The 27,075-nt window shown below is 40.7% G+C and overlaps 1 protein-coding gene and 1 long non-coding RNA gene across 16 annotated transcripts in view; both read right to left on the bottom strand.

Annotated features, from left to right (window-relative positions):
• The window catches only part of LOC122671765 (protein MICRORCHIDIA 6), a 77,644-nt gene extending 50,833 nt beyond the window's left edge, over nt 1–26,811 (bottom strand). For 13 of the 15 annotated variants that reach the window (XR_006334381.1, XR_006334383.1, XR_006334382.1 and 10 more), the window contains exons 1-13: nt 26,781–26,811; nt 24,725–25,168; nt 23,711–23,785; nt 23,554–23,588; nt 22,871–22,949; nt 22,639–22,728; nt 22,480–22,555; nt 5,337–5,415; nt 4,483–4,617; nt 2,628–2,726; nt 2,352–2,456; nt 2,072–2,218; nt 1,320–1,412 (exon numbers count right to left, since the gene is read on the bottom strand). Coding sequence is in view for 6 of the 15 variants with exons in the window: in XM_043869187.1 (XP_043725122.1) it covers nt 1,320–1,412; nt 2,072–2,218; nt 2,352–2,456; nt 2,628–2,726; nt 4,483–4,617; nt 5,337–5,415; nt 22,480–22,555; nt 22,639–22,728; nt 22,871–22,949; nt 23,554–23,588; nt 23,711–23,785; nt 24,725–25,168; nt 26,781–26,796 (1,473 nt within the window). In the remaining 9 variants the exon portion in view is untranslated. The remainder of the gene's footprint in view (nt 1–1,319; nt 1,413–2,071; nt 2,219–2,351; nt 2,457–2,627; nt 2,727–4,482; nt 4,618–5,336; nt 5,416–22,479; nt 22,556–22,638; nt 22,729–22,870; nt 22,950–23,553; nt 23,589–23,710; nt 23,786–24,724; nt 25,169–26,780) is intronic. The other 2 variants (XM_043869189.1, XM_043869190.1) reach the window with 2 other exon arrangements.
• Nucleotides 17,898–20,095, bottom strand: LOC122671766. The gene is made up of 3 exons (XR_006334390.1): nt 19,867–20,095; nt 18,044–18,052; nt 17,898–17,911 (listed from the first exon to the last, which is right to left on the bottom strand). It is a non-coding gene; the product is annotated as an uncharacterized LOC122671766 (long non-coding RNA).
• Nucleotides 26,812–27,075: the final 264 nt, after the last annotated feature.

Raw genomic sequence — 27,075 nt, 5'->3', positions numbered from 1 at the left:
CCATGTCTGCACACCCTTCAAAGGGTAGAATCAACTTGAGACCAGTGCGGTAGTGTCACTGCTTCTAGAAGGATGACGAAATACACTCATAAAGCGGAGGTAACAACAGAAGTGAAATGGGGAGACACTGCTCAACCCCCAAAAACTTGCAAACACTGGTAATTGCAGTCTAGGAAGCAAACCAAGCAAATACTTCAACAATATCCAACTCCACCATATGTTTCAAGGCACAATGATCTCATACAGCCACATTAAGGGCTCATACATCACAAATCACCAAGAACAAACAGCATACATTATCACAAACCACCTTTATAAACACCACAAGCTAAAAAACAGAGTCTGGCGGTACCTTAAAAATCAAGACAAAGAGGAGTTGTGGAGCAGCAACTCTTAGAAACCTGAACCGAGACCATGGGAGGGTGCAAACATACCCTAGGGCACTCCAAAAGCAACCGGATGGAGAAGAGAAAGAAAAAAATACCCAGAAGCTGGCGGTAACTTTCTGCCTAGCTGGGTTGGTTTGATTTGAGCTCCAAGCCCTATTTCTTCAACTAAAATCCTACTTCAGGGTCTCTCCATGGTCTTCATTCATGCTCCTTGTAAGAGATCGTCAAACATTTTTACATAATAGTTCCTTCCTTGGAACCCCTTTGTAACCTAGGGTTCCAAAGAGAGGAAAGAAAAGGGATAAGAGGGTGACTCGACTCTCAAACCAACAAAGAGAGCTCTAATACTAAGTTGGAAGTTAAAGAGTGCAAGGGAACAAGGGAACAAATGGAGGTAGGAGGTTGGAGATGAAGGGAAGAAGAAGAGGAAGAGAGATGGTGCAATGTTGTGTATTGGAGTATTGTCTCCAACACAGTGAACACACCTATATTACTTCACTAATAATATTAAAGGAATTACATACACCTCCCTAGGAAGGTAAAAGGTAAAAAAGAGAAATTACAATATTAGGACACTAGTCAATAAACTAGGTCCTAAAGTACCCCTACTACAAAAACTCTAACATAAACTTGGTCAAAAAAATCAAATTCCTTGCCAACAAAAACAACCATTTCGGCTTCATGTCAATCAGTCAATGTTCTCATCAAATCATGTTAACAGCTTCTGAATCTGACAAAGAAAATGAAAGAACAATCTGTCTCAAGAGAGGTAAATAAACCTACTCATACAATATATATATATATATATATATATATATATACAGCTTTTCATAACAGTTCCAAATTATTGAGGTTATAGGAAACAAGTTAAGGAGTTATAAATTTTGTTGGCGAATTCTGACGTCTAAGTAGAAAGGAAAATAATATTACCAATATAAGACGGTTCTTGTGGTAGACATTGAACCCTTGGACATTCACAAGTGGAGCATCTTTCACGAACCCTATTGTTGTAAGGATTGACGTCTGAACAGTGAAACCAGCAGGCAACACATAATGAATAACAATAGCAAAAGACACATCCAGAGAAGAAAGATAGAGCACAATGAACGTGCATGTGCAGACATACAGAGATTAGGACACCAATATAACAAAGGCAGAATTCAACTATAAAATATCAATCTAATACAAATCAAATGTCAATATGAAACCCTATTCAGAAAGTCCATCAACATGCTAGTCAGAAATGCAGATCCATTAGAAAATACTTGGTTTTTGCAGTGAATGGCCCACATGCAACAGATGCAACAAATGTTTCATAATCAAACAGCTATCTAATACTAAGAAATTGGTTCTCATTTCAAATAGGGTAACAAAGGAGGCACTTCAAAAAATCATAACCATATGCATGTCGTTATATTCTGGACCACTTTTTAAAGAAACATGTTTTTCTATTTCTCGCATTATTGACTTGTACAGTTACAATCCATGCAAGGATTAGGGCATAAACCCAAAAAAAAAAAATCAAATCATAAATACTGTCAAATTTTTAAAGGAAAAAACAGCTGTTCATATAAAATAATTAGGAGTACATCAACAAAAGATTTGAACAACAAGCTTACATCTTCCTCGGCTATAGCAACTAACAGAGTGACAAATCAAGCACAAGGCACTGTAATACAAACCTCCATCTTTCCACCAATTTGAGGTTTGTAGACGATGCACTCAGGAAATTTTAGATCACTAGCAATAATGTGATGCACAACAACTCGACCACGCAGTGTAATTCTGAAATCCTGTGGTATCCGCAGGTACAAGATTGATGAATAAACCTGTGAAGTTTGAACACGATCAGGATTTAGCAGGAATGGAAGTCTTCTGGTATCTTTTTTGTTTTTAATTTTCTTTCCATTTTTTTCTTGATAATCTCTGGCATATCAAATTCTTGAGTAACATGAAACTTACACGAAGGGAATAATGGAGTCGGTTGGCAATGTGTTGTTCACCTATTGTCGCAGATTGGCGGCTAGCTGTCCTAACTTTTCTCTGACCACCCCTAATTAGAATATCCTGCAACAATCAACAGGATCATCAGTGGATGCAGCTGTAAAACAGAACTAAAAACAAAGCGAAAAGGCAAAAACCATTAACCTAACATTAGATTCAAAATTCACCTCAATTGTGAACAGGTGTTAAAGCCATTTCAGAAGAAAATTGAACAAATAGGGTATGAAGTTTAACCTCAGGATCAGATTCAAAATCAAGCTCCATATCTCCATCATCATTGAACCATAGATTGTAAATGACAACTTTTGTTCCATGATGTCCCATGTCATTAAACTGCTCATTAAATCCAGAAGAGTGTGAAGCACAAGGGAAAATAAATATGTACAAATATATATATATCCAAAAATAGGAGATGCAAAAACAATTGATTCATCAAGCATCATGAGAAAGGACCCAGGGAAGGGGGAAAAAAAATAGTGCATCATGGGAGAGCACTGCATGATATTAAGCCAACTTAGAGGGCTGCAGAAGGGAGAGCACTGCAAGAGCTATCTAAAATAGTGCATATTGCTCTAATTCTTCTTCTATGGGGGAGAAGAAAAAATTACAGAACAAACCAAAACAAGCAAAGTAAAACCCCCTACACTGAGGGCTGCAGAAGGGAGGGGGAAGACCCCAGTATACAACAATATGCATATTCATTGGGGAATCAACACAGCTGGAGGAAAAAGAAGAAAGCTTGCTTATAATATCAAAGGCTATGGAGTCTCAAATCTGCTGGAAGGACCTGGATCTAGAAAACCATTTTCTGAGATTACACTCCATCCAGGCATCCATATGTGATTGATGGCAGCACCAAATGCCAGCTTACCCACAACATCACAGACCAACTAACCACCAAAGGTCATATCCACCCAAATCCACTCTCCCTAGAAAGGGAGGATCCGCTGACTTCGAGGCCAACATTTTGACAGAATCCCTTTCCAGATGAAGAGAAGGTGCAAGTGGTCTATTACAAAGAAAACAGAAGAATTTAGAGGAGCGGAGAAGAGAGTTGAGATTGGCTTGTCATAGTGACAAAGGCCACCACTTTATTTATAATTTGAGATGATTACAAAGATGGAATGCTAGCTAAGGATGACTCAATCCTTATCTAGCATATTTAACATGTGCATAATGAACCTAGATATGTTACATACTCCAACAAGAGAACCGGACCAAATATTTCAACAAAAACCCATTGGACTAAAGGCCTAACACATATATAACCTAACCCAAGGCTTACTACCACTAAAATAAGTCCAATTATGTATTTTATCTGCATCAGAGGGGGAAGCGGGAATATGGAAGTATACATGCATATTGCCTTGAGAAGAAATAAGAGATATGGTTCAATCATCATACATATATGAAGATCAAACCAAAGTTGTCAAGGCGCCGCCTAAGCAACAAGGCGTGATGTTGCCTTTATCGATGCACGAAAGGTGCCTAATTCTTGGTTGCCTACTTGCCTAGGTGTTGCCTTGGACGCTTTTTCCCGCCTTGTGACCTGGGCAGACACTTTGCTGTTGAGCTGATATTGTTATTATTTTTTGTGCTATATCAAAATGATTCTTCATCTGACTGTTTTATTGGCTTGTGTACAGAGCTTTGACACATTAAAATGCATGGACTCATGCATGTTAGGAAAAAAAATAAAACCAAAACAAAGTATAATATATACTTGCATGCTCAGTAATTCGTTTCTATATTATATGTTATTATGCTCTTAGTTTACTGCTTTGTTTTTTGATGACTGGGCTTATATTTTAGCCTATACTTTGTTTATTATATGTGGGTTTTCTCTTGATCACTAGCATAATTATATCATATTGCATTGATACATCTACAATAAATTGATTATATTGCATTAAAACGCTATAAATTTCATTATGGCATAAATGATGCATAGCATGCAGGGGTCACCTAGGTGCCTTGTTGCCTTGGCACCTAGCCACCCAGGCACCCACCGCCTTGGTTTACCTATGCCTTGACAACAATGGATCAAACCAAAATACAAATATAGAATAAGCCATTTTACACAACTTACTTGGCTCAGCAGCTCCGCTTCTGTTGTATATGGAGACCACTGCAGCAGCATGGACAGATTGGATGTGAGATGCTCTCCACCATAGCGAGGTAAGGTTCCTAATGTTCCAATTGATGGGTTGAACTCATAATCCACCTACATCCCATAAAGTACTTTTTATGAGTATTCCCTGCCTAGCAGTTTATGTTGTATTTCTACAAAGTGCTTACTCATAGCGTTAACAATTAAAAGAGAATGATCCATCATCCAATCTAAAAGGAAATTATGACGTTTCTACAGACAAACCTATATAGCCCAAATATCATTGCTGGTAATGCACATGCAAATCTTGACGCTCCCACTAAAACTTGTTTATATAATCAGATCCATCCTCCGGATCTGGCTGATATTTTCAGCAACTATTCTAAGCATAAAGAGAAGCACTCGACCAGGAAGATCTGTTGATCTGACTTGTTGATTTAATTATGTCTAATTTCTCTTGATTCTGGAATTCTGTTGGTACTGGTTTATATATCAGAACCATATTACTCCACCACTTCCATGGGCTTTTGTATTTTACAGTACTTCCATGGACTTCCATAAACTTCCACAAAATGCACTTCTGTGGGGAGCAAAGTCAACACTGACAGTCTCTTTTAGAATCTTACTTCACATTAGCATGTTTCTTCACTTGTGATTGCATTTCATTTACACATGATGACTACCACACAATACTACTGACAACAATGCATTACCTAGTCATTAATATAAACTTCCAAAATGCAAAACTCAATGAATTGACAGCAGTTAAAATGAGTCCACAAAAGGATAGACCCAACTTTTAAAGTAACAAGGAGCTCTGATGCCAGATTTACCATAGGTACCACTATTCTGTCATAACCCATTTGTCTCAAGAAAGTATAAGAGAGGAGGCCAATACTTTGAGTAAATATCCTGATCAACAAAAAGGCCACAATGAGGATCATGAAGCTTAACTGAAAATAGAAAAATATTATAAAAGACTAATGTTTCAATAAAAAAAACCATTTTCAGGTTAGCAAGTCAGGGATCTTTTACATTTTCCAAATTGTTCTCAGAAGACAGTCAAAATGTTTTGCAAAGATGGAAAAAGGGAAAAATACATAAAGGAAGAGATGCCATAACATTTCAATAGCCACATTTAACAAGCCCTACCTAAAAAATCAATGTCCCCGGTCAATTGCAAGATTTTAGAATCATTGAAACTTTAGGACTCAACCAACTAACCAAGTCAATTTGCATAAAAAATTACTCGGCTCCGAATGTATAAACCACCCAACAAAATGAATAGATATACAAAGATTTTACGCTTTACTCCAATTTTACCTCTTTGTTTTTTCCTTGGTGGATAAAGAATTCATTATCAAAAGAAGAAAGAGATACAAGGAGCCCCTCTAATAGAGGAAAGAGAAGAAACATTACAGGAGAACAATACAAAGCAAAGCAAAACCCAACCACCAAGGAGAGGGGGACAAAGGGCTGTAGTAAGAAGATGAGCAAGCCCCAAGATACAACAATAAGAATGTTCCCTTGGGGAATCATCTACACCACAGAGGGAGACCAAAGATAGCTTACTACTGACATCAAAGGAGATGGACTTCCAAATCTGCTCAAAGGATCTAGAGCTAGAGGACCATTTTTGGAGACCCTCATCAAAATTCAAAATATGATTGATGGCGGCACCATAGGCAAGCTCACCACCGATGCCCAGATTGACTTGCTGACATAACTCATATCCACCCAGATCCATTCTCTCAGTAATGGAAGTATTCTTCTTCTTCTTGGCCAGCATTTACCCAGGAGCCCTTTCGAAACTGCTGAGGAGAAGGGGCAGGCAAAAAAGAAGTGATCCACATCATCCATAGCGTTCCAACAAGGCAGCAAGAAGTGGAGACAGGAATGTGGCAATGAATGAGAAATGACTGTGTTGAGTGGCAATTGGAGAGGGCCCGCCAAATGATGAAGCTGTGATTGGGGGGGGGGGGGATGTTACCCTTGAACCAAACAATCTTGAGTCAGGAGACAGAGGGCCACGAGCTCTGATGAAGTATCAAGCTGATTTAGAGCTGAAAAGGCCGGCAGAAGTGCCTGACCATACAACAATATCGAGTCGTATCAGCCGATACGTATTAAAGCACCCACAAAACCCTTCACCGGACATATCGTCGGTATCGATCTGTATCGGTCGTATCGTATCGCCCCATATCGGCCGATACATTTCGAAACCATCCGAGATAGACCATTAAAAAAAAAAAATAAAAAAAAAAAGAGACTTATCGGTATTGATACATATTGGTTGATACGATACGGACCGATACTTTAAACCATGGCTATGATAAGCTGTCAACCTAGCTGGGATCAAAGGCAACCCCAAGTTCTTAATCAAGAGGAGGCCTAGGGAGAAACCAGTCTTCTAAATGAAAGTAGCCTTATCCAGATCAGAGCTAAAAACAACTGAAATTTCTAGAGATTGATTCGGAGGCCCGAAAACCAGTCAAAATGGTGCAAACAGGACACAATAGTCTCGATCAAAACAATATTCACTTTAAAGAAGATCATGAGGTAATCAGCAAAAGCAAGGTGGGATAATTGAAGGGCCTTGCACTTAGAAATGGGGGTAAAAAGTTGTTGGTCCATATAAGATTAGATATTTCTGGAGAGGACTTCAAGGGCTAAGGAGAAGATGAATGGGGAGAGCGGACAGCCCAATAGAATACCCACAGCAGAGGCAAAGTAGGCAGCCAGACTACCTTTTGACAAACATGGAGAAGCACAAAGAGGAGATACAGTGGAAGATCCAATTGACAAAAACTAGAGGCAAGGCCATCTTCAAGGAGTCGGCCTTGTGGATGTCAATCTTAATGAACGCAGCAGGAGAGTGAGCTTTCTGTCGAAGCCTTTGGCAAATCATTGTAGAGGACATTATCCGAGATACTTCTATCGGTGATGAAAGCAGATTGGTTGACACTAACGAGAGAAACAACCACCAACTGCAACCTGTTTGCAAGGACTTTGGCAATGAACTTGAAAAAGAGGTTGCACAGGGAGATGCGTCTGAAGTCAAACATAGCAGAATCACCTTCTTTTTTGGGGATGAGTTTTTTATCTTTTTTATTCCCCTAACATGCATGAATTGAACCAAAGGGGGTAAGGGAGCAATTACTGACAATTTTGTTCATTAAATATTTACATGATAAGAAATTAAGAAGAGGGACAGGCTCAGTATTGTGAGCCCCCACCCAACCCAATACTCAAGCCATACGTTATAGGGTCTAGTTAGTGGTGTTTCTATTAAATATAATGTAGCATGTAATATATAAAGGCAAAGATTAGGTAGCCCTTGTACAACTACACCATAGATTGTATGTTCTTGCATATCGCAGATAATCTCTAAGACGAAAATCCCGATTGGCATAACAAATATGATGCATTACCTAATATATCTCTATGTTTTCACTTTTAAAAAATTATTGACTGGCCAAGGGATAATCATTTCAAACAATCTGATCACTCAACTTGTTTGAACTTTGAACTAGATGGTTGGACCATTGTGTTATTTGGTGGTTCCCAATACATATAAAAGAAACATGGCTGTCAAGAGATTTTAAATTCAAATGTTTAATACAACATAACAATGCATTAACCACTAGTGTAGCACCATTTCCCATGCTATAAGAATCAGCTTTACACTACATACACTAGCATCAGAGCATAGTCTACGTCAATTCATCAATCTTTCCTTTTTGAAGAGAACTCATTAGATGGCTCATTGTGACAAACCTTAACAATGAGCCAAGAAGAGGGTTTCGTTTCACATGACACAGGTTACGTACTTTTACTACTTTTAAATTGGCCATTTTGCCTTTATACAGTCCAGAGTAGGGAGGCTTTTGATGCAGAATTTCAGCAATAAGAGAAGATGGGCCTATTATTTTGGGTTTGGTTCAGTTTCGCAGGTCAAATTAAACCTATGATTCAAGATTTGATCACATTAGACTTAATTTTGAATGCTCAATGGGTTATATAGGCCATGGGCTTAGTATTTTTGAGTTTTTAATTGTACAAGGCCAATTTTGTAATCCCAAATATTAGGGATTTAAGGCCTATACGAGATTAGTGACTTAGTGTTAGTTGTAATTTTATAAGCAGTCTAGAAGCATTCTATTGTGTTTTCTCAGAACTCTCTTGCTTCTGAATGAGCCCAAATATTAGTGACTTAAGACCTATACAGGATTATTATTATGTACTATTTTAGCAGGTAGTCTAGAAGCCTTCTATTTTCTCCATAACTCTGTTGCTTGAGCATGAAGAATTACTATATTCTTGTATTGTTGGTGTTGCAAGGTTATAAATAAAGGAGATGGGGATCATACTACCCCCCACGATTTCGACAAAAGTATAGCTATTTGCTTGTCAATTTCTGTGTGATGTATGACTTCTCGTGCGAGAAGCAATAGCAACCTTGGTGCGAGGACAAGAGGACTGGTGAGATGCTGGTCGAGTTCTAGGTGGGAGACCTAGTCCATACCTTTCTTCTCACTTGTCTGTTCTTCTTCTTTTACGTGTTCAGATTCTGTTTCTCCTTTAATATGCATACTCTTTACTTTTCTATTCTGATCTCTCTAGTATTATTCTGTCCTCTAACTATTGCTGAGTTGTTTTTCTCAAGGGCAGGCCAGAATCTAATAATGAACTAGACTCCGTTACACCCTCATAGATTACCCATGATGGCAGTCCATTGCATACCCTTGAGTCCTGCAGCTGTTTATTTCACTTTGATTTCTAAATTTTCAGCTAGTTTATAATTTCATTCTTACTAATTTGCTTCCTTAGTTACTAAATCCATTCTATCTTTCTAAATTTTCCCTTGGTTTAGTTGCCAATTTCAGTAGTTTCTAAATCTAATTTATTGTTTTCAGCAACTGGCTATTTTGGTAACCACTTGATATCAAATCTAACCAATGGATTGACATCTACGTTTGCTGAAATATTCCTCAAAGTATGACTCTTTTGGCCACCCAATTGGAATCTGGACTAGATCTGAATTACCTTGTAATATTGCTGGATATCTCTCTAATTTGACTACTAAACCTTCGGTTCTAGATCATGTGTTGGTTCATAACCCAGACTTTGGGTTATTAGTTAGCCGCTAGCTTTTCTCCACAGGACCCCTAATTCTGCCATGTGGCATGATGATTTGGCAATTTCGAGTTCTTGGATAGACAGGGGACGGTCTGGATAGCCACATTGTCAAATTTCAGACTCAAATTCAACTATATTTCCATGCATGTGTACTGTACTTTGACCAGTACAGTGCACTCTCCCATTTCCTGGATTTTTCGAAGCCCTATTTTGCCACTTGGAAAACTCCATTTGGGCTGGAAACTTTACATGTCAGCATGGGAGCAAGGGGTCTACCTATCCACAAAATATGTGTCCCGTGCAGAAGAGCCATGAATGAAACTTTAGACCAATTAATTTTGAAAAAGAACCAGAAGAAAGAAATGGCAACCAAGTAAATTGCCATATAACATCACAATTGTCCATACAAAAACCTTTTGCCTAAGAACATGGTACGAGATCTAGAAAATATCTCGGTTTTGTGAAGTCTTAAGACGAGACGGTAGGCGATATAGGATTGTGCAAGATCTTGGTATCTCGCTGAGATTTCGTGGTATATCTCGTTCTCAGTTCGACTCAGTCAAAAATTGTTGAGAACCGTGGAATTGGAATACTTTTTCTTTAGATTAGGGTTTTTCTTATTTTATTATCTTTCCCTAATGGGCTAGTTTGCCCTTGGGGTTGTAATTCTCATTATAAATAAAGTCGGCCTCTATCATTATTGACAAGCCAATTATTCTCCTCACTCTGATTCTGAACTTGGTATCAGAGCACGGAACCCTAAAAATTATTTTTGGTTTTCTTTTCGCATTGCTTTCTGTTCCACCGCCGCCTCTACCTTGGAGGCTGAGCCTCCTAGTCCAACAGGGTAGACGATCACCACACCATACACATCTAAGTGTCTTTCCCTTATGTGTCTCGATCACCGCACCCTTCCGCCGCTACCTTCACCTCCAACCCTCCTCTACCGGTGTTACCGCCCGACCCACGTCATCGTGCCGTCCTCCACCGCGACCCAAGTCGTCGTGTCTCTACCGCCAGCCCTTTCCTTTGGTCAATGCTGCAGCCGTGACCCACGTCGCTGCGCCTCCACCGTCGGCCCTCCTCTGTCGGTGTTGTCACTGCACCCCGTCGTTGTGCCCTGCTCCGCTGCGACTCCCACATCGTCACACCTCTATCGCCGACTAGCTTCTACCGGTGTTGCCGTCACAATACCAGATCACCACGCCCCTCTCTGCTAGCCCCTTTCCTGTCCGGCGTTGATACCGCCATGACTGTAGTCGCCACGCCTCTCATCCGTCGGCCCTCCTCTTCACGCCATCGTTCTTTGGTTGCAATCCTCGATCGCTACTCCCCCTTTGTGGCAGCTCTCTTTGTTCCGGCATCACCGTTGCGCCCTTGCTCTGGTCTATTCACCATGGGCGATGACAATGCCAATGTGACCTCTACAAGCAACAACTCCACGCCCTCTCTTGGGCGTAATGGTTCCTCTATTGGGCACTCTAATTCGCTTCAGCCGCCCTCTCAAATAAACTGGTCCAAACTATCTCACTTGGTCTCGCGCATGCTTTCTCACTCTTCGCAGACACAGCTACGATGGACTTGTTACAAGAACCACTCTAAAGCCTACTAAGCCTACAGCAGCTATCACATGGTCTTCCAACGATGCCTTAGTAATGTCTTTCCTGATCAACTTCATGGATCCTTCTGTTAACCCGAGTTTTGTTCTATTTAATTCAGCCAAGGACCTGTGGGATGTTGTTCGCCAAACCTTCTCACAGTCAGGGAACTATGCCCAAATTTATGAGATTCACCGCCAAGTTCGTAACACTGCCTGGAAGGAACTCTCTCTCACTGCTTATTACACTGCCAAAAGCCTATATATGACTTTCTGATTGGTCTCAACCCTGAATATGATCAAGTTCGTGTGCAGATTTTAGGGCGTGAGACATTCCGTACTCTACTTCAGGCCAAGGTTCTAAAACTCGGGTCTCGGAGGCATCTCAGCCCAGCCAAAAACCGAGACGAGTCGAGATCTCGGCGAGTTATTGTATTTATTTTTTTTTTACTCGGACCCCCGACTCGGTGGGTTTTACACATATTTTAGGTCTGAAACTTGGTTTTCAGCCTATTTCAAGCCATTTAAACACAATGGCATGCCCAGATTTCCCAAAAAACAAGTCCAAATAAGAGTTTCAATTTGGACCATAGGTTGGTAGACGACGAGTCATACTAAAACAACCTACTCTACACATAATTTAGAAATACATAGCAAATTAGCAATCAAAACATTCAAATAAAAAGTACATTACATCAATGTTCTCTGAATTTGTTACATAAAATGTGATCTGTCCATGTAGCTTCTTTTATAAAATGGGGTAGATGGGTTAAAAGGGGTTAAAAAATGGGTCAAAACCATATCTAGACACGATACCGAGATCTCGAGAAATTGTAAACTTATAGTGTAAAAAATCAGGAAAAAATATTCAAAATAGGGGTCAGCTGCATGGGTTGAGACGATACCGAGATTTCGCCGAGAAAATGTAAAAATATAATGCGTATGGAGTATCGACTCGGTTTTTTGAAATACAGAGAAACTCGGCGAGATCTCGCGAGTTCTCGAACCATGCTTCAGGCTTACAACCTTGTTCAATCAAAGGAACATCGCCGCATTGTTATGATGCCCTCTACTGTTCCGATTCGATCTGCTCTGCTCACAATGACCCCTACATCTCTCCATGTGGATCCCTCCTAAGCTCCTGCTCGTGAACCTGTCAAATGTGACTACTGTGGTCGGCTTATTCATACACTGGAAACATTTTGGAAGCTTCATGGGCGTCCCAAAAATGGACGCAACCCTAAACCGGCTGGCACGCTCCCAAGCTCACCTAACTGAGACGTTTGACACCAGCCCTGCATCTACCATGGCCCCTTTCTCTGCGGATCAAATGGCAGCTCTCCAAAAATTGGTGACTCAAATGACTACTAGTTCACCTTCTCCTGTTTCTAACTTTGCACAATCAGGTATCATGTTTCCTCCACTGGTCCTTTTTGGTTACTAAACTCTGGTGCTACTGACCATATGACGAGTGACTCCACGGTATTTCGTACCTATTCTCCTTGTTCTAGGCGGGATAAGTTGCATGTTGCCAATGGGTCCATGTCTTCCATCTCTGGTAAAGGTTCAGTTTCTTGTGATTCCAATATTACTCTTTCCAATTTTTACATGTTCCCAAGTTATGTGCCAATCATTTATCTATTTATCATCGCACTTGTGATCCTGAACTATTCTGTTCACTTTTTCTCCACCCATTGTTTGTTTCAGGATCTGGTGACGGGCACAACGATTGGGTATGGTCGGGTCCGTGATGGTCTCTATTTCTTGGATTTTCCACCAACGGTTCCGGTGCCCTATTCCGCTCATATTCTCCGTTCTGATAGCCCTTCGACAAAGCTCGTTTATTGGCATCGCTGCTTGGGCCATCCTTCATTTCATATTTTACGTTCTATGTTTCCTGATTTAGTTAGGATTTGTGGTTTAGAACAATTATATTGTGATGTGTGTGAGTTTGCCAAACACACAAGGAATTCTTACCCTATTAGTGACAGTAACAGTGATGTTCCATTTTTTGTTATACATTCTGATATTTGGGGGTCCCTCTAAGTCCGTTGATCGCAATGGATGTCGATGGTTCATTACTTTCATTGATAACTGTACTCGTCTTACATGGGTTTATTTTCTCCATCACAAATCCGATGCTTTTACATGCTTTAAAACTTTTCATACTATGATTTGTACTCAATTTAATGTTCCAAGTTGGATCCTCGTGCCCTTCGGTGCATATTTCTTGGTTATTCGGCCTTTCAAAAGGGTTACAAATGTTATCACCCTCCTACACGTCGTCTCTGTGTCACAATGGATGTCACCTTTCATGAATCTGAACCATATTTCACGACACCTCTTCAGGGAGAGACTCTTGAGGAAGAAGAGGTACTATATCCTTCTAGTCCTATGGTTTTGATAGTGATTTTCCCATTGTTTCTACGGAAATCGAGTCAGGGGGAGCCTATCACTGAAAATACAGATGCAATTATTCCTGCTCCTCATGAACTCATGACCTACACTCGGACAAAATCCAAGAAGCAAGGGACCTTAAACAACCCACCAGTGGCGCCTCCTCCATTAGGTAATGATTCTCCTACTAATGATAATCTACCTGATTCTACTACTTGTTTACATGATAACCACCCCATTTTTTTATTTTTTATTTTTTACCCGAACTTATCTGGGACCCGGGGCAGCCCCTAGCTTTTATTCAAATCCAATCAAAAATCAAAGAATACAAGAGGGGGGCATACCGCCTTACCTCAGCCCAATGCTTACCACACTCTCAACCCTCAGATGGGGAAATCCCACTCCCTTTACAGAAGGAACTGCACATTAAAACCTAAAGCAAGGCATTCTTGCCTTGTCCTCTCGAATGATGCCTGCAAAGTTCCCACCTGGCAACCTGCCCTAAAGGTACATGACCGAGGAGCCCAACTCACAGGCATGATTAGCCATCCAATCCGTAGCTCTGTTGCTTTCGCGAAACGCAAAGGCCACTTGAGCATGTGTCGTGGTGATCAGCTCCAAAGCTTCATTGAACCAGTACCAACCCTTCCAGAGTATGCACTTCTTCTGAGTTACCATTCTGACTGTGTTGGCTGAATCAGAGTTAACCACCACCTCTATCAACTGGAGATCCTGGCACAGCCGCAACCCATCTCTCAAGGCTCTGAGCTCTGCTAAAGAGTTAGTGCAGTCACCGTAAAAATTAGCAAACGCTACCAGCACCTCTCCATTCCTGTCCCTGATCACTCCCCCTCCTCCTCCCCGGCCAGGGTTTCCTTTGCATGCTCCATCCACATTCAGCTTAACCGATCGTATGGGAGGGCACCAGTAGATGGGACGTGGACATATCAGCTTCACTGGAGGGGCCAAAATGCCGAACCATTGCAATATTAAATTGTTCCTGACAGACCCCTGCCTCCCAATTTTGGAAGGCAAGGGCACTTCCTTGACCCAGCTTCTAACACGCTCAATAATTGTTCTTGCAGCACGCCGCCTCTCCCCATGCCTCCTATTGTTCCTCTCCTTCCAAAGCACCCAACATATCAAAGCAGGCATAATCCCTATTATATAATCACTGAGGCTTCCACATCCTGCTGCCTCATGCCACAGCCCCACCCGACTCCTAACATCCTGAGAGGGTAGAAAAGGGATGTCAAGAAGCCTAGAAAAGAAGAGCCAGACCTTTACCGCCACTACACCCACACCAAGGACATGATCTGTTGTTTCCTTCCTTGCCTGGCCGCAACAATTGCACCTGGATGCTAGGGGAATACCCAGTGCCATGAGGGAGTCATCCGTGGGAATCCTACCTGTGAGGAGTTGCCAAGAGAAGAACGCCATTTTAGTGGGCAGCACTTGATTCCATATCCATTTGGCAAAGGGAACCCTAGGATAACCCTGCTGGATCTCATGCCAAACCGACCTAGTAGAGAAGCACTCGTCGCTGGCCGAGGACCAAACCATAACATCCTCCCTGATAGAGAGCACAAAATTCCCCCGGAAAATTCTGTCCCGAACAGCGTCAGAATCAATGCTGCCAATAATGTCCTCCCTCCAGTTCCCTTCCTTGTCCAACGCATCCTTCACACACAGATCCAAGTCAACCAGCATGGCGTTATCAACGAAATCAATCAAGGGCCCTACTCCCACCCAGTTATCAAGCCAAAAGAGCACCTTGCCCTCCCCTAGCAGCCACCTTGATCTTTCCAACATGAATCCCTTGAGCACCAACACATTACGTCAAGTTTTGGAACCAGTTCTTTGTAGCCCTACAAGCGTCGGATGCAAGCCTTTAAAATATTTGGCCCTGAAGAACCTGCCCCATAGCGACTGTTCTGACACAGCTTTCCACAGGCCTTTAAGCCTGAGGGAGAGGCCCACGTCCTCAAGCAGCCGAATTCCAAGCCCTCCTTCCTCCTGGGGCCTGCACACCTTTTGCCAATTCACCCAGTGTCTGCGATTGCCCCATTCAGAGCTACCCCAAAGAAAGCTAGCCAAGATCCCATATATCTTCCGAAAGACCGCCTTAGGGGGATCAAGGGTGGAGAGGACATGAATAGGCATTGAAGCGAGCACATGCCTAAGCAACGTTACTCTCCCCCCTGCCGACAAAAGCCTCCCCTTCCAGCCCGCCACTCTGCTCCTGATTTTCTCCACTAGCCCATCAAAGTAACAAATTTTAAGCCTACCTGAATAGAGGGGCGCCCCCAAGTACGTGATGGGAAGGGTCCTCCCAGGGAATCCAGTAACTATGCCCACCATCCTAGCCGTTGCCGTTGTGGCCCTGTCCCCCACCACAAAGCAACTCTTCTGCCTGTTAACAAGCTGTCCTGAGAAGCCTTCATCCCACCCCATTGCTCTCAGAAAAGGTGTTAGATCATGTACTCAACATCCCATTTCTCACTTTGTTTCTTATGAGGACTTGTCTCCCTCCTGTAGGGCTTTTGTCTCCTCCTTGTCTTTTGTGTCTATCCCACAAGATTGGAAAGATGCCATTACAGATCCAAAATGGAAAGCTGCCATGGAAGAAGAGATGCGGGCTTTAGACAAAAATGGTACCTAGGAGCTTGTTCTCGCCTTGCAGGGAAGAAATTGGTTGGTTCTAAATGGGTGTTCACAATCAAGCAGAAATCAGATGGGACGATTGACAGATACAAGGCTCATTTGGTTGCGAAGGGATTCACCCAAACCTATGGGATCGATTATGAAGAAGCCTTTACCCCTTTAGCAAAGATGAATTCAGTCCGAGCCATACTATCATGTGCAGCTAATTTAGGATGGGACCTTCAACAGTTAGACGTCAAAAATGCATTCTTAGACCTGGAAGAGGAAGTCTACATGGATCCACCTCCTGGTTTTTCTTTTCCATTTGCTGCTAGTTGTGTTTGCAAGTTGAGAAAATCCCTGTATGGTCTCAAGCAATCGCCCAAGGCATGGTTTGGCCGGTTCCTAAAGGCTATGTAGAAATTTGGGTACAAACAAAGTCAAGCTGATCATACTTTGTTCGTCAAAAGGAGTGGTTCTCAAGTCACTGCCCTCATTGTCTATGTCAACGATATTGTTATAATTGGGAATAGTAATGCTGAGATTTCCCATTTGAAGACCCTACTTGCAAAGGAGTTTGAAACCAAGGACTTAGGTCCTCTTCGGTATTTTCTAGGGATTAAAGTTACAAGGTCGGACAAGGGTATTTTCATCTCTCAACGAAAATATGTCTTGGATCTTCTACAAGACACTGGTATGTTGGGATGCAAACCTGCCGATTCTCCCATCGAGGTCAACCATCAGTTATGTGCAGGTATGGGTGACTCAGTTGACAAGGAACAATACCAGAGACTAGTGGGAAAGCTGATTTATTTATCTCATACCAGATTGGATATAGCTAGGTTGTGGGCATTGTTAGTAGATACCTCCATGATCCCAAGACATCTCATCTTGATGCAGTTCATCAGATCCTGACATACTTGAAATCTGCCCCAGGAAAGGGAATTCGTTTTTCCCGTAATGGTCACTCGAAGTTGGAAATTTTCACCGATGCTGACTGGGCTGGATCCATCGATGATAGGAGATCCACCTCAGGTTATTGCTCCTTCCTTGGTCGAAATCTTGTTACATGGCATAGCAAAAAACAGGTTGTTGTCTCCCACTTCAATGCAAAAGCTGAATTTCATGCTATGGCACAAGGGATCTGCGAGCTTTTGTGGCTTAAGAGTTTATTGGGGGATTTGGGAATTTTCAGTGATAACCTTATGCGCCTATATTGTGCAACAAATCTTCTATGAGCATTGCCCACAATCCGGTTCAACATGACAGGACTAAACATGTTGAGATTGATAGACATTTCATCAAAGAGAAGCTGGAGCAAGGAATTAGCTGCATCCCTTATGTCAGTATTAGTGATCAATTGGCCGATGTCTTTACCAAGGGCTTAAATTCTAAGTCCTCCACCCACTAATTTCCAAGTTGGGAATGTTCGATATCTTCGCACCAACTTAAGGGGGAGTGTTGAGAACCATGGGATTGGAATAATTTCTCTTTACATTAGGGTTTTTCATATTTTATTATTTTTCCCTAATGGAATAGTTTGCCTTTGGGGTTGTAATTCTCATCGTTATAAATAAAGTGGGCCTCTGTTATTATTGACAAACCAATCATTCTCCTCACTCTGATTCTGAACTAAAACCAATCTATAAAAAGGCATCCTCTCGACGAGATTTCAATTTCAACTCGAAATCTCGCCTCTCTCGCTCTGTTGTGAAGGAAAAACACTTAGAGATGAGGGTTTTGGTGCTTTTTTTTTGGCAAAACTCACTTCAACTGAAGATTAAAGCTTGGAGATTCAAGATTGAAGCTTCAACATCAAGAGAGAGTTTTGGTGCTTTTGTTCATGGAAACATGATCAATACTTATTTGTTGACTACGTAGTTTTTAGGGTAAATTACACGTCACCCCCTGGTTTTTGAAAATACTCATCCGTCCCCCTCTACAATAACGGTGTTAGTCTGTTGGTAGTTATTGGTGTGCAAGGACTATTTCACCCTTGTACTAAAACATTAGCATTAAATTTACAATACCACCCTTCCTTCATCTTCAACCTAAAATACCCCACCCCTTCCCTGCAACTCCGTTGGCTGCTCCGCCACCGCTGCAGCCTCTGCTTCTCCCTAGCCCTGTGGTCCATACAATACGAAGAAAGGTCGAACCACATTCCAGAAGAGGAACTTCCACAGAGGGTTCATCTCTCCACAGACGAACAAAGGAACTTCCATAGTTCCATAAAGGATTCCCAATATGAAAAACAAGAAGTGGAACTTCCACAGAGGGTTCGTCTCTCCTATCTCCAAAATTCCAATCTGTCCGAGTTGCAGAAACATCATCAACAAAAATCTTTAGGGCAAATTTCACGGACACCCCCTCTAAGTATTCAATATGTCAAGGACTTACCAAACTTGGTCAAAATGGCAACCTTCCCCCTGACGTTAAGCACAGTTAGCAACCAAAATTAAAATTTCTATTTTACCCACTTAGTTATTTAAATAAAAAACACTCATTCCATTTCAAAACAAAGCTTTTCTTCTGTCTCTCCTCTCTACCTACCTCCTCTGCAACCTGTGTGCGAGAGGGACGAGAGCCTGCCGGAGTTCAAAATCGGACAATTCCTCCCTCCTCTCTAGATCTGCAACCTGTGTACGCTTTCTTGTCGGAGAAGTTCTTCTCGGATCGTAGTATCTCGGTGAAAATCTCTTCAAAATTGGACCGCTCTCTCCTCTCTGGATCTGCAACTTCGCGAGGCCTCTCCAGGTTCGAGACTTTTCGCCTTGCCGGAGGACCCAGTGGAAGTCAGGTTCGAGCCTGCCAGACTTCAAAATCGGACCTGATTCATATTATTGTTGAACAGATCACAGAAGTGACTGGAACATAAGAGGTTCTTAAGGGCAAAGGACATCCTGCTCTTTCCAAAAAGATCTAATACTGTCAAATAACGGTGTTGCTCGTGTATACATAAATGCCTTCTCACCACTGTTTCAAAAACTCAATCAGATCCGTCGAATTGGAATCAGCCATAACTGATTTCTATTCAGGGCATTCCAGAGCAGCCATTTCTAGGGTTTTTGGGATTGGATTGTTAGGTATTCACATTTGAGGGGCCGATTATAGGGTTCTTGAGAGCAATTCCATCACAGACCTATTTGATCCTCGAATCCAAGTTGAAAATCCTTGCTTCTCATGCATACTCTGATCAATTGTGCAATGGATGAACTAAAGAATTAATAAGTAGACTGACATCTCCATTTTAACAAGATAATTGACTAATGGTAATGGTTTTTTTAATGAAATGGAGCATGTTGAAAGAACCAAGGTTACTTTGGTGTATAATAACGAATCACATTTCAACGATAAAGGAATAATTAAGGTGGAGGAAGAATAAACCCAAATTCAATTGATGTCTATGTCTTAACTGCAACTGTTATCCACATCAAGAAAAATACCCAAAATGAAATTATTCCACCAAGAAAAAAAAAAAAAACAGAAACAACAAAACCAACGCATAAATATTTTCTATTTCTTTGTCAATAGAAGGTGTCTCCGATCTTTTCCCAGCATGCTCTCCCTCACTCTCATTACTCAACTCTGCATCAGACCTTGAACTAGGGTGCCTATGCCTCCTCTTGTGAAATCGCTTCTTCCTAAGATCTTCCTCAGACCCACTCTCATAGTCATCACTACTGATATCATCGTCCAATCTTGAGAGGCGCTTGTTTGGCCTTCGCTTGGATTTCTTCTCTTTCCTTCTCTCATAATCGCCTGAAATTTCACAGTGACCATGCTTCCTGTGCTTCTTGTGTGCTCTGTTTGCAGTCTTTCACCCTCTCGCACGCAGGTTGAAGAGGTAGGTAGAGATGATTGCTGGTTCGGTTTTGGGTTAGGTGGATTATAAAAGGGATACAAGGTTGAAGGAGCAGGGTGGGCCGTGGGGATGGAGTTGCAGGAAAGGGGTTGCAAGACGAGAAAGAAGAAGAAGAAGCCCCACCATCAGATTGAAGAAGATGAAGATAATGATTTGTATTGGAGTTTTATTCTTAAGGGTATTATGGGAACTTCATCCTGTGGTAAGGGTAATTTTGCCATTATAAAAGAGTTAACCGCAACTTACCTGCACAGACCTAACAAAGTGGACTAAGTTGAAATAAAATCATAAAGTAAGAGGTGACTGTGATAATTTTTCAAAGTATGGTAAGTCCGTGACATATTGAATAATTAGAGGGGGTGTCCATGAAATTTGCCCAAATCTTTAAGACCTGCAATCAAAGAAACATTTCACAGAGAAAGTACTAAAACCTGACTGGAAAACAGTTAAAAAATTTAAGAACAAAAGCTTTCGTTTGGTTCTGTGAAGATGGGTATCTTCTTTCTCGATTCACAATTCCACATATGTGGCAGCTAAAACACTCAAATCAGTAAAGAATAAGAAACCCACTTGAGAAGCCCCAAATCCGTCAAAGTTGTGGAAGACATAGGACAAGCATAAAATGAAAAAGTAGACTAAAAGAGGGAGCAAGAAACATAAAAGCCACAAAACTCATCTTAGTTTCAGAACCCTCTCCGACATTTCAAATCTCCTTCACCTTGATCTCACCGGCAACAACTTCTCCGCTGATATTCCGGTTAGCTTTGACCGATTCCCGCAGCTCGAGGTGCTCTCCCTTGTCGGGCTAGCAGCTCCTTGTAATTTCTTCTCTTTACTCTCTTTCTTCTCTCCAATGAAGTTCAGCTTGAGAGTGAGTTGCAGGTGAGGAATAGAGTGGTGTGAGGAAGAAGATAGAATTTGGGGTTTTAGGTTACAAGGGTAAAATCGTAAATCAACTCTGGTCAAGGGTAGTTTAGGGATTTAAATTTATTTAATTGGCTGACATCAACATAAAACTAACGGTAAGGACTAATTTGTAATACAGGGGTCCAATAGAGGGGGACGGATGAGTATTTTCAAAAACCAAGGGGTGATTTGAGTTTCGTTCGAAAACCAGGGGATGACGTGTAAGTTACCCTAGTTTTTATATGTAATACAATGTCCACTGATCTATGGATTGACGGATGCCGAATTATTATTCTGTTTCTAAAATATTTATTTATTTTTCTGTAAAATAAAATGTTTTCCTTGCAAAAAAAAGTTTATACTAATTGTTTGGAACTCAATTTAATATATGTTGGACACCATTGGCCGATCTACGACCTCACAGAGACCGAATTATTTTTCTGTAAAATAAAATGATTCATTTTTTTAATGACCCAGCCCGACAATCGTTTTAGTTCTAGATACTCTCAATCGGTATGGTAGGACTTGTTACACACTTACACTTGTATTTGTTTAACCTATGTCTCTTTCCAAGTTTCTAAAACAATTATTGACAAACCGTCAAACCATCACCATGTATGATTATGAATATGATGCATGGTTTATGGTTTGCTATTTTTTTAATTCCTAATGCTTAATCAAGTTGTTTTACACCTCTACTTAAATTATATGTGTTCTAAATATTGTGTGGAATATCCTAGAGTAGAGCTCACTACGCCGTACACTACCAACCTAGGGTCCAAAGTCAAAGTACCATTTTTGTGTTTGAATTTGTAAAAAATAATGTTTCCATTGTTTTTTTTTTTTTTTTTTTTTTTTTTTGGGATGAATAAATAATTCAATACCAAAGGAAAGAAGAGGGGAGGAACAAAAAAAACAAGGCCAAGCCTTTACAAATTACAAGGGGAGAACCCCGAAACCACAAGAGGCCAAAAAGCCCCAAACTAAATACAACTTAACAGAGTCAACTAAGGGAGACCATTATGTCATAGCAAAATATCTCGGCAATAAACATGGATGTCAAGTTTCCATTGTTTTTAGAAGGCCTAAAACAGGGTGGATGTCAAGTTTCAGGACCTATCTTGCCATCTTGGCTATATGGCCACCGAAACCCACCACCGAGTCAAGATGGGAAAAAATACACTAACTTGATCTCGGCAGAACTTGGTTTCGTGGCCTGGCGAAACCAGGGGCGAAACCGAGACCTAAAACCTTGCCTAAGAAGAAGAAGGCTTAAAGCTGGTAAAATTATCACTTACTAATAATAATAGAACATACACGTGTACATTTTTCAGAGCTGAAATGATTCAAATTATGAAATAAAGCCAAGAAAGATAAAGATTAGAAAATCAACTGAAAATCCAATTGAAAATGTCCTTATAATGGAAACCTCTCATTCTTGTGTCGGCTGAAGACAATAACATCCGCACCAAGTCTCATAGTGCTTGTCTTGAAGCCATTTCCATCTGTAATGCTACAAGGCAACCAATTAACATAATGGAAACAAAAATCAGAAGAAAATGCATGAGCAACAGCATAGGATCCATACACTGTCCAATGGCAGATTTTGATTTCTTTTCTGAAAAGCCAAAGCTCATACACCGACGCATTGAATCTGGATCCATCCCTCCTCCATCATCTAATCATTGCATATCACAAGTGATCAGATGAGCAAGATTCAGATAAAAGATGTGTTAACCACAAAATTAGCTAAATGAGTTCTTCTATTTTACATTGACCATATTTCTATTAGTAACAACTTCTAAAAGATAGAAGGCTACCTCGAATTAGCAAAGCTGGACTTCCATCTCGTGGATTTGAGATTTTATCAACAATGACAAAGGTAGCCCCATTTTGTATCTATTCCATGCAACCAACATTAATTGCAAAACATAAAAGGATATTCATACAGCTGAAGTAAGCAACAGGAGCTTGACTAAAATCCTAAGGAAATACTAACTAGGTAGAAAAAAGAAAAACAAAAAAATAGTGAAAGAACAAGGAATAGCTCATAGAAGAAAAGAAATGCAGAGTGAATATCTAAGGCATGAAGTCAGTCATTGGTGAGGAGTGTCAACAGCATAGTCTGTGCACTAAATGCTCGAGAGCCAGGATACAACTGTTCCATCATTTATTTCTTTAAAAAAAAGGGTTCCATCTAAAAGAAAGTCAAAATAGGTCATTAGAATCATCAACCCAAATAAGGGTTCCAGGACCTACTAAGCGGGGCTATGTAACCCAGTATGTGCGAACTGTTAAAATGCTTTTAGATTGTCCATGCAACCTACCCAACTGGCAGCATAGACTTCCTCTAAAGTTAAATATTTCAATGGACAAAGAAAACAAATATTGTCTTGTCTAGATTTTCTACATTTTCTATTTTTGCAAGTGGCGCAAAGAAATAAGGATCTTAGAACAGAGGGGAGGGGAACAACAAAGAGATCATTAAGAACAAATAACAAACCTCATCAATTGCATTATCAAGAAGCTCAGCTATGGCTGCAAACAAAGGTAACAAGGAGACGGTAAAAAAAAAAATGGAAGCTGACATGAAATGCAACAAGTGAAATGGTCAATTCAAGATATAGTGAAGGAAATGACTTATACAAGCTTTCACATACCACCAAAAGCCCACTTGTGTGAAGTTGCATTTGAGTGAAGAAACTTCGGATGAACCCGTAAATGATTTTTCCCACCTGCATGCCCAAGAGAAGAGAGGTAACAGTCAAGAGACAAGAGATAGAGACGTAAATGGATAGTCAAAAATAAAAAAGGATATACCCAGTGCACGAGGCTCCCGCTACTGTGGGATCTGGGGAGGGTCATAATATACATAGCCTTAACCCTGCTTTCGCAGAGAGGCTGTTTCCAGACTCAAACCCGTGACCACTTGGTCACAATGGAGCAACCTCACCGTCAAACCAAGGCCTGCCCTTATAGTTGAAAATACGGATTCAATTTGAATTCATATCCATTTATTCAGATAATAAGATATCGGATATGAATTCGGATATCCTTTGATATCCAGATGATAATCGGATATTGATGTATCCGCTTTAATGATATCCACTTCGATTATACCTTAATATTTAACAACAACAAACTCAACCTTATCCCAACTTAATGGGGTGGGCTACATGGATCCGAACAAAGCAAGGTAGGTAAATCTGAGGTCTAAATAAAAAGGGTAATGAAGAGGGGAGAAAAGGGATGAAAATGCGATGATACATGCTACGTGAAAATGGAAAAACGAAAGATGAAAGTAATAGGAAAGAAGCACAGCCCAGTAGGTCATAACTTAATATTATCTATAATTATATAAGAACTACGGCTTTATATGTATTATATACAATTTCTTCAACTACAAACATTAATATTCTACTAAACCACTCTTCCTAGAATCCCAGTAACTCCTCGGCTACTGTGTGTCTATCAGGACCATTTGAACTTATGACCTGAAAAGCTTACAGCTTATCAGTATGGCACAATGTGTAAGCAGTCTTTTCCAGGTTATAACGGAATGTTCATTAAAGCCCACTTAATTGATAACTATTTCAGAGAGGAATGCAGGTGAACATAAGAAGTGAAAAACCATAGGCATGTAAATTATGCTATAGTAGTTAATAGCTGAATACTCTGAAATAATGTTTTAGAAGACTGCTTGATGTCATAGTCCCCAGCTTTCCAAAACTGCCGACGAAGTGACACAGAACATCCAGGTGATGCCGAAGAAAGGCTGGAGCCATCAGTTGGAGAACCCCCTCGATCCAGTATAGAACCAGCATTTAAAACGCTTGAAGTTCTGTTCTCTACACACTGACCACCATTTAAAGCACTTGAACTTCTGTTCTCTACAGAGTCTTGTCTTGTACTATGAATATTGTGTTTCTGATGCTGGATTTGTTTGGCTTTAGAGCACTCTTTTAGGTGATTCATACTCTTAACTGAATCCTGCTCTTGTTTAATAGCTTTCGCACCTGTCTCTGAACCCTGCTCTTGTTTAATGGCTTTCGTACCTGTCTCTCCAACCTCATCGTCACTACTCAAATCTATGAAATCTGTAAAGCTCATCCTGGGGCCTGAAATGGAAAAAGCCGTAAGCAATTGAATAAAAAAAAATTTGGGGGGGGGGGGGGGTGGGGGAGGGGGAGGGGAGGAAAACCTAAGAGAACCAAAAGTGTTTACTAAACAAAACAACGTTAGATCAGAAAAACCAGATCATTAGGAAGGCAGTAAATGAGTATAAAGTAATTTATGGACGTAATCACTGAATCAAGAATAATGCCCTAAAAACTTCTCACTGCGAGAAAAATGAGCATAGGCTCTTCCTATTGCTTGAAAACAGGGTCAAGTGTGAACTAAGTGGTTTGGGTTGGGGAAGGAACCACTAAACCAATTAATGATTCGATCATCAACCTATCATTGTTCTCTGTAATCAAAGTTATTAGATGAGAACAATCACCCACTAGACATCCAAATACTGGATAGATGATGATATCCATGTTGGATTCTAACAATGGGAACAATAACACTGCTCCCCATAGACAAAGTCTTGAACCCTAAGAACATGAAGGCGCTTGCAGTAACCGAAGCCATTGTCAAAAGGGAAAAGATGGAGAACCAAAATTACCATGACAACTTCATCGGCCAAACAACCGAGATCAAATTCATCATGCTACCAGTATAATCCAAAAAAGCTTGTAAACCAACACTGAAAATGAAATGGTATACATGTTTACAGCCAGAAGGTGTACCCGATCGGCCAAATAGAAGAACCTAAGAGGGTCATCTTTCGAGGCAAATGGGGGAGAAGCATCAAGCATCAGATGGGTATCTCATAATAGCAAGCCAAATGGCTTAGGCTCTAGATTTTCAGAAGCTCTCCAATTCAGCTTTCAAAACAGAGCCAACTATCAAGACACCCAAAACTAAACTCACATTGCACCAACAAAACAAAATAAATGGAGAAATCCTAATTCACAACAATCTCAACAACCAACTACATTTAACCGTATTATCTTAACTTCCATAAATAGTGACGTCATAAGCTTCAACATGCAAGGAATGAACAAACTCACTCCACATAGAAACTAAAACTAAAACAAGACAACCCCAGTGAGAAGATGTAAACAAAAGAAGCCAAACCCAGAGGAATATTGAAATTATAGAATACCAAAGGAATATTCCAATAACTCCAAGCTGATCTCAGAATCAAGAATATTGAAAATATAGAATATCAAAGGAAGATTCCAATAACTCAAGCTGGTCTCAGAATCAAAATAACAAAATTACAATAAACAAGAAATGTTGCAAAATACTGGGAGCATTTGTAGAAGAAAGAAACATCTATTTACATGCAGCACTTCAAATGCCCATGCAAATGCAATCATCAGAACAAAATTTCCAAACATTTTCAGTTCTAGGGCAAAGTTTGAGAAATAAATAGTTGCAACCAAATACCTAAAGCTTGAAGGGCATAATACTCTGGGAGGGATTTCAGAAGCCCAAAGCCAAAAGTAAATAAGTTGTTAAAACCCCCAAAACACAAAAGTTAAAGCAGGGTTATATAGTCAATATAAAAGTCACGTGCTTTAATGCATGACAGCTGTATTTTGCCCTTTGACAACTGTACTTAAAATGTTTCAAACCTACCGTTATGACTCGGATGTGAAACCTAGTCTCGTTCCAAACCTCGAGACACCACCATTAAACCAAAACTGAAAGCTCTGTACTTAAATGTGAAGGCTGTAGCCCGGCCTGACTTTGACCGTAATTATGGTATCTCAACGACTTTCAGCGCCAAATCTGTGAAATTCATCGGAGCTCGAGTTTAGACTTGATCTTACAACGACGCAACATCTTAACTGTCGACATTACCGGTGCCGTAGGGAGGGTGGTCGATGGTCGATAGAAAAGTTTGGTGGGACGGCCGGACAGTGTCCTCGGAACGGGACTCCTGTATCGGACAGAACAGGAAGAGAAGTTG

This window comes from Telopea speciosissima, chromosome 8 (assembly GCF_018873765.1).
Source record: "Telopea speciosissima isolate NSW1024214 ecotype Mountain lineage chromosome 8, Tspe_v1, whole genome shotgun sequence".
In the NCBI taxonomy this organism is placed as follows: Eukaryota; Viridiplantae; Streptophyta; class Magnoliopsida; order Proteales; family Proteaceae; genus Telopea; species Telopea speciosissima.
This window is presented reverse-complemented; position numbering and strand designations above follow the sequence as displayed.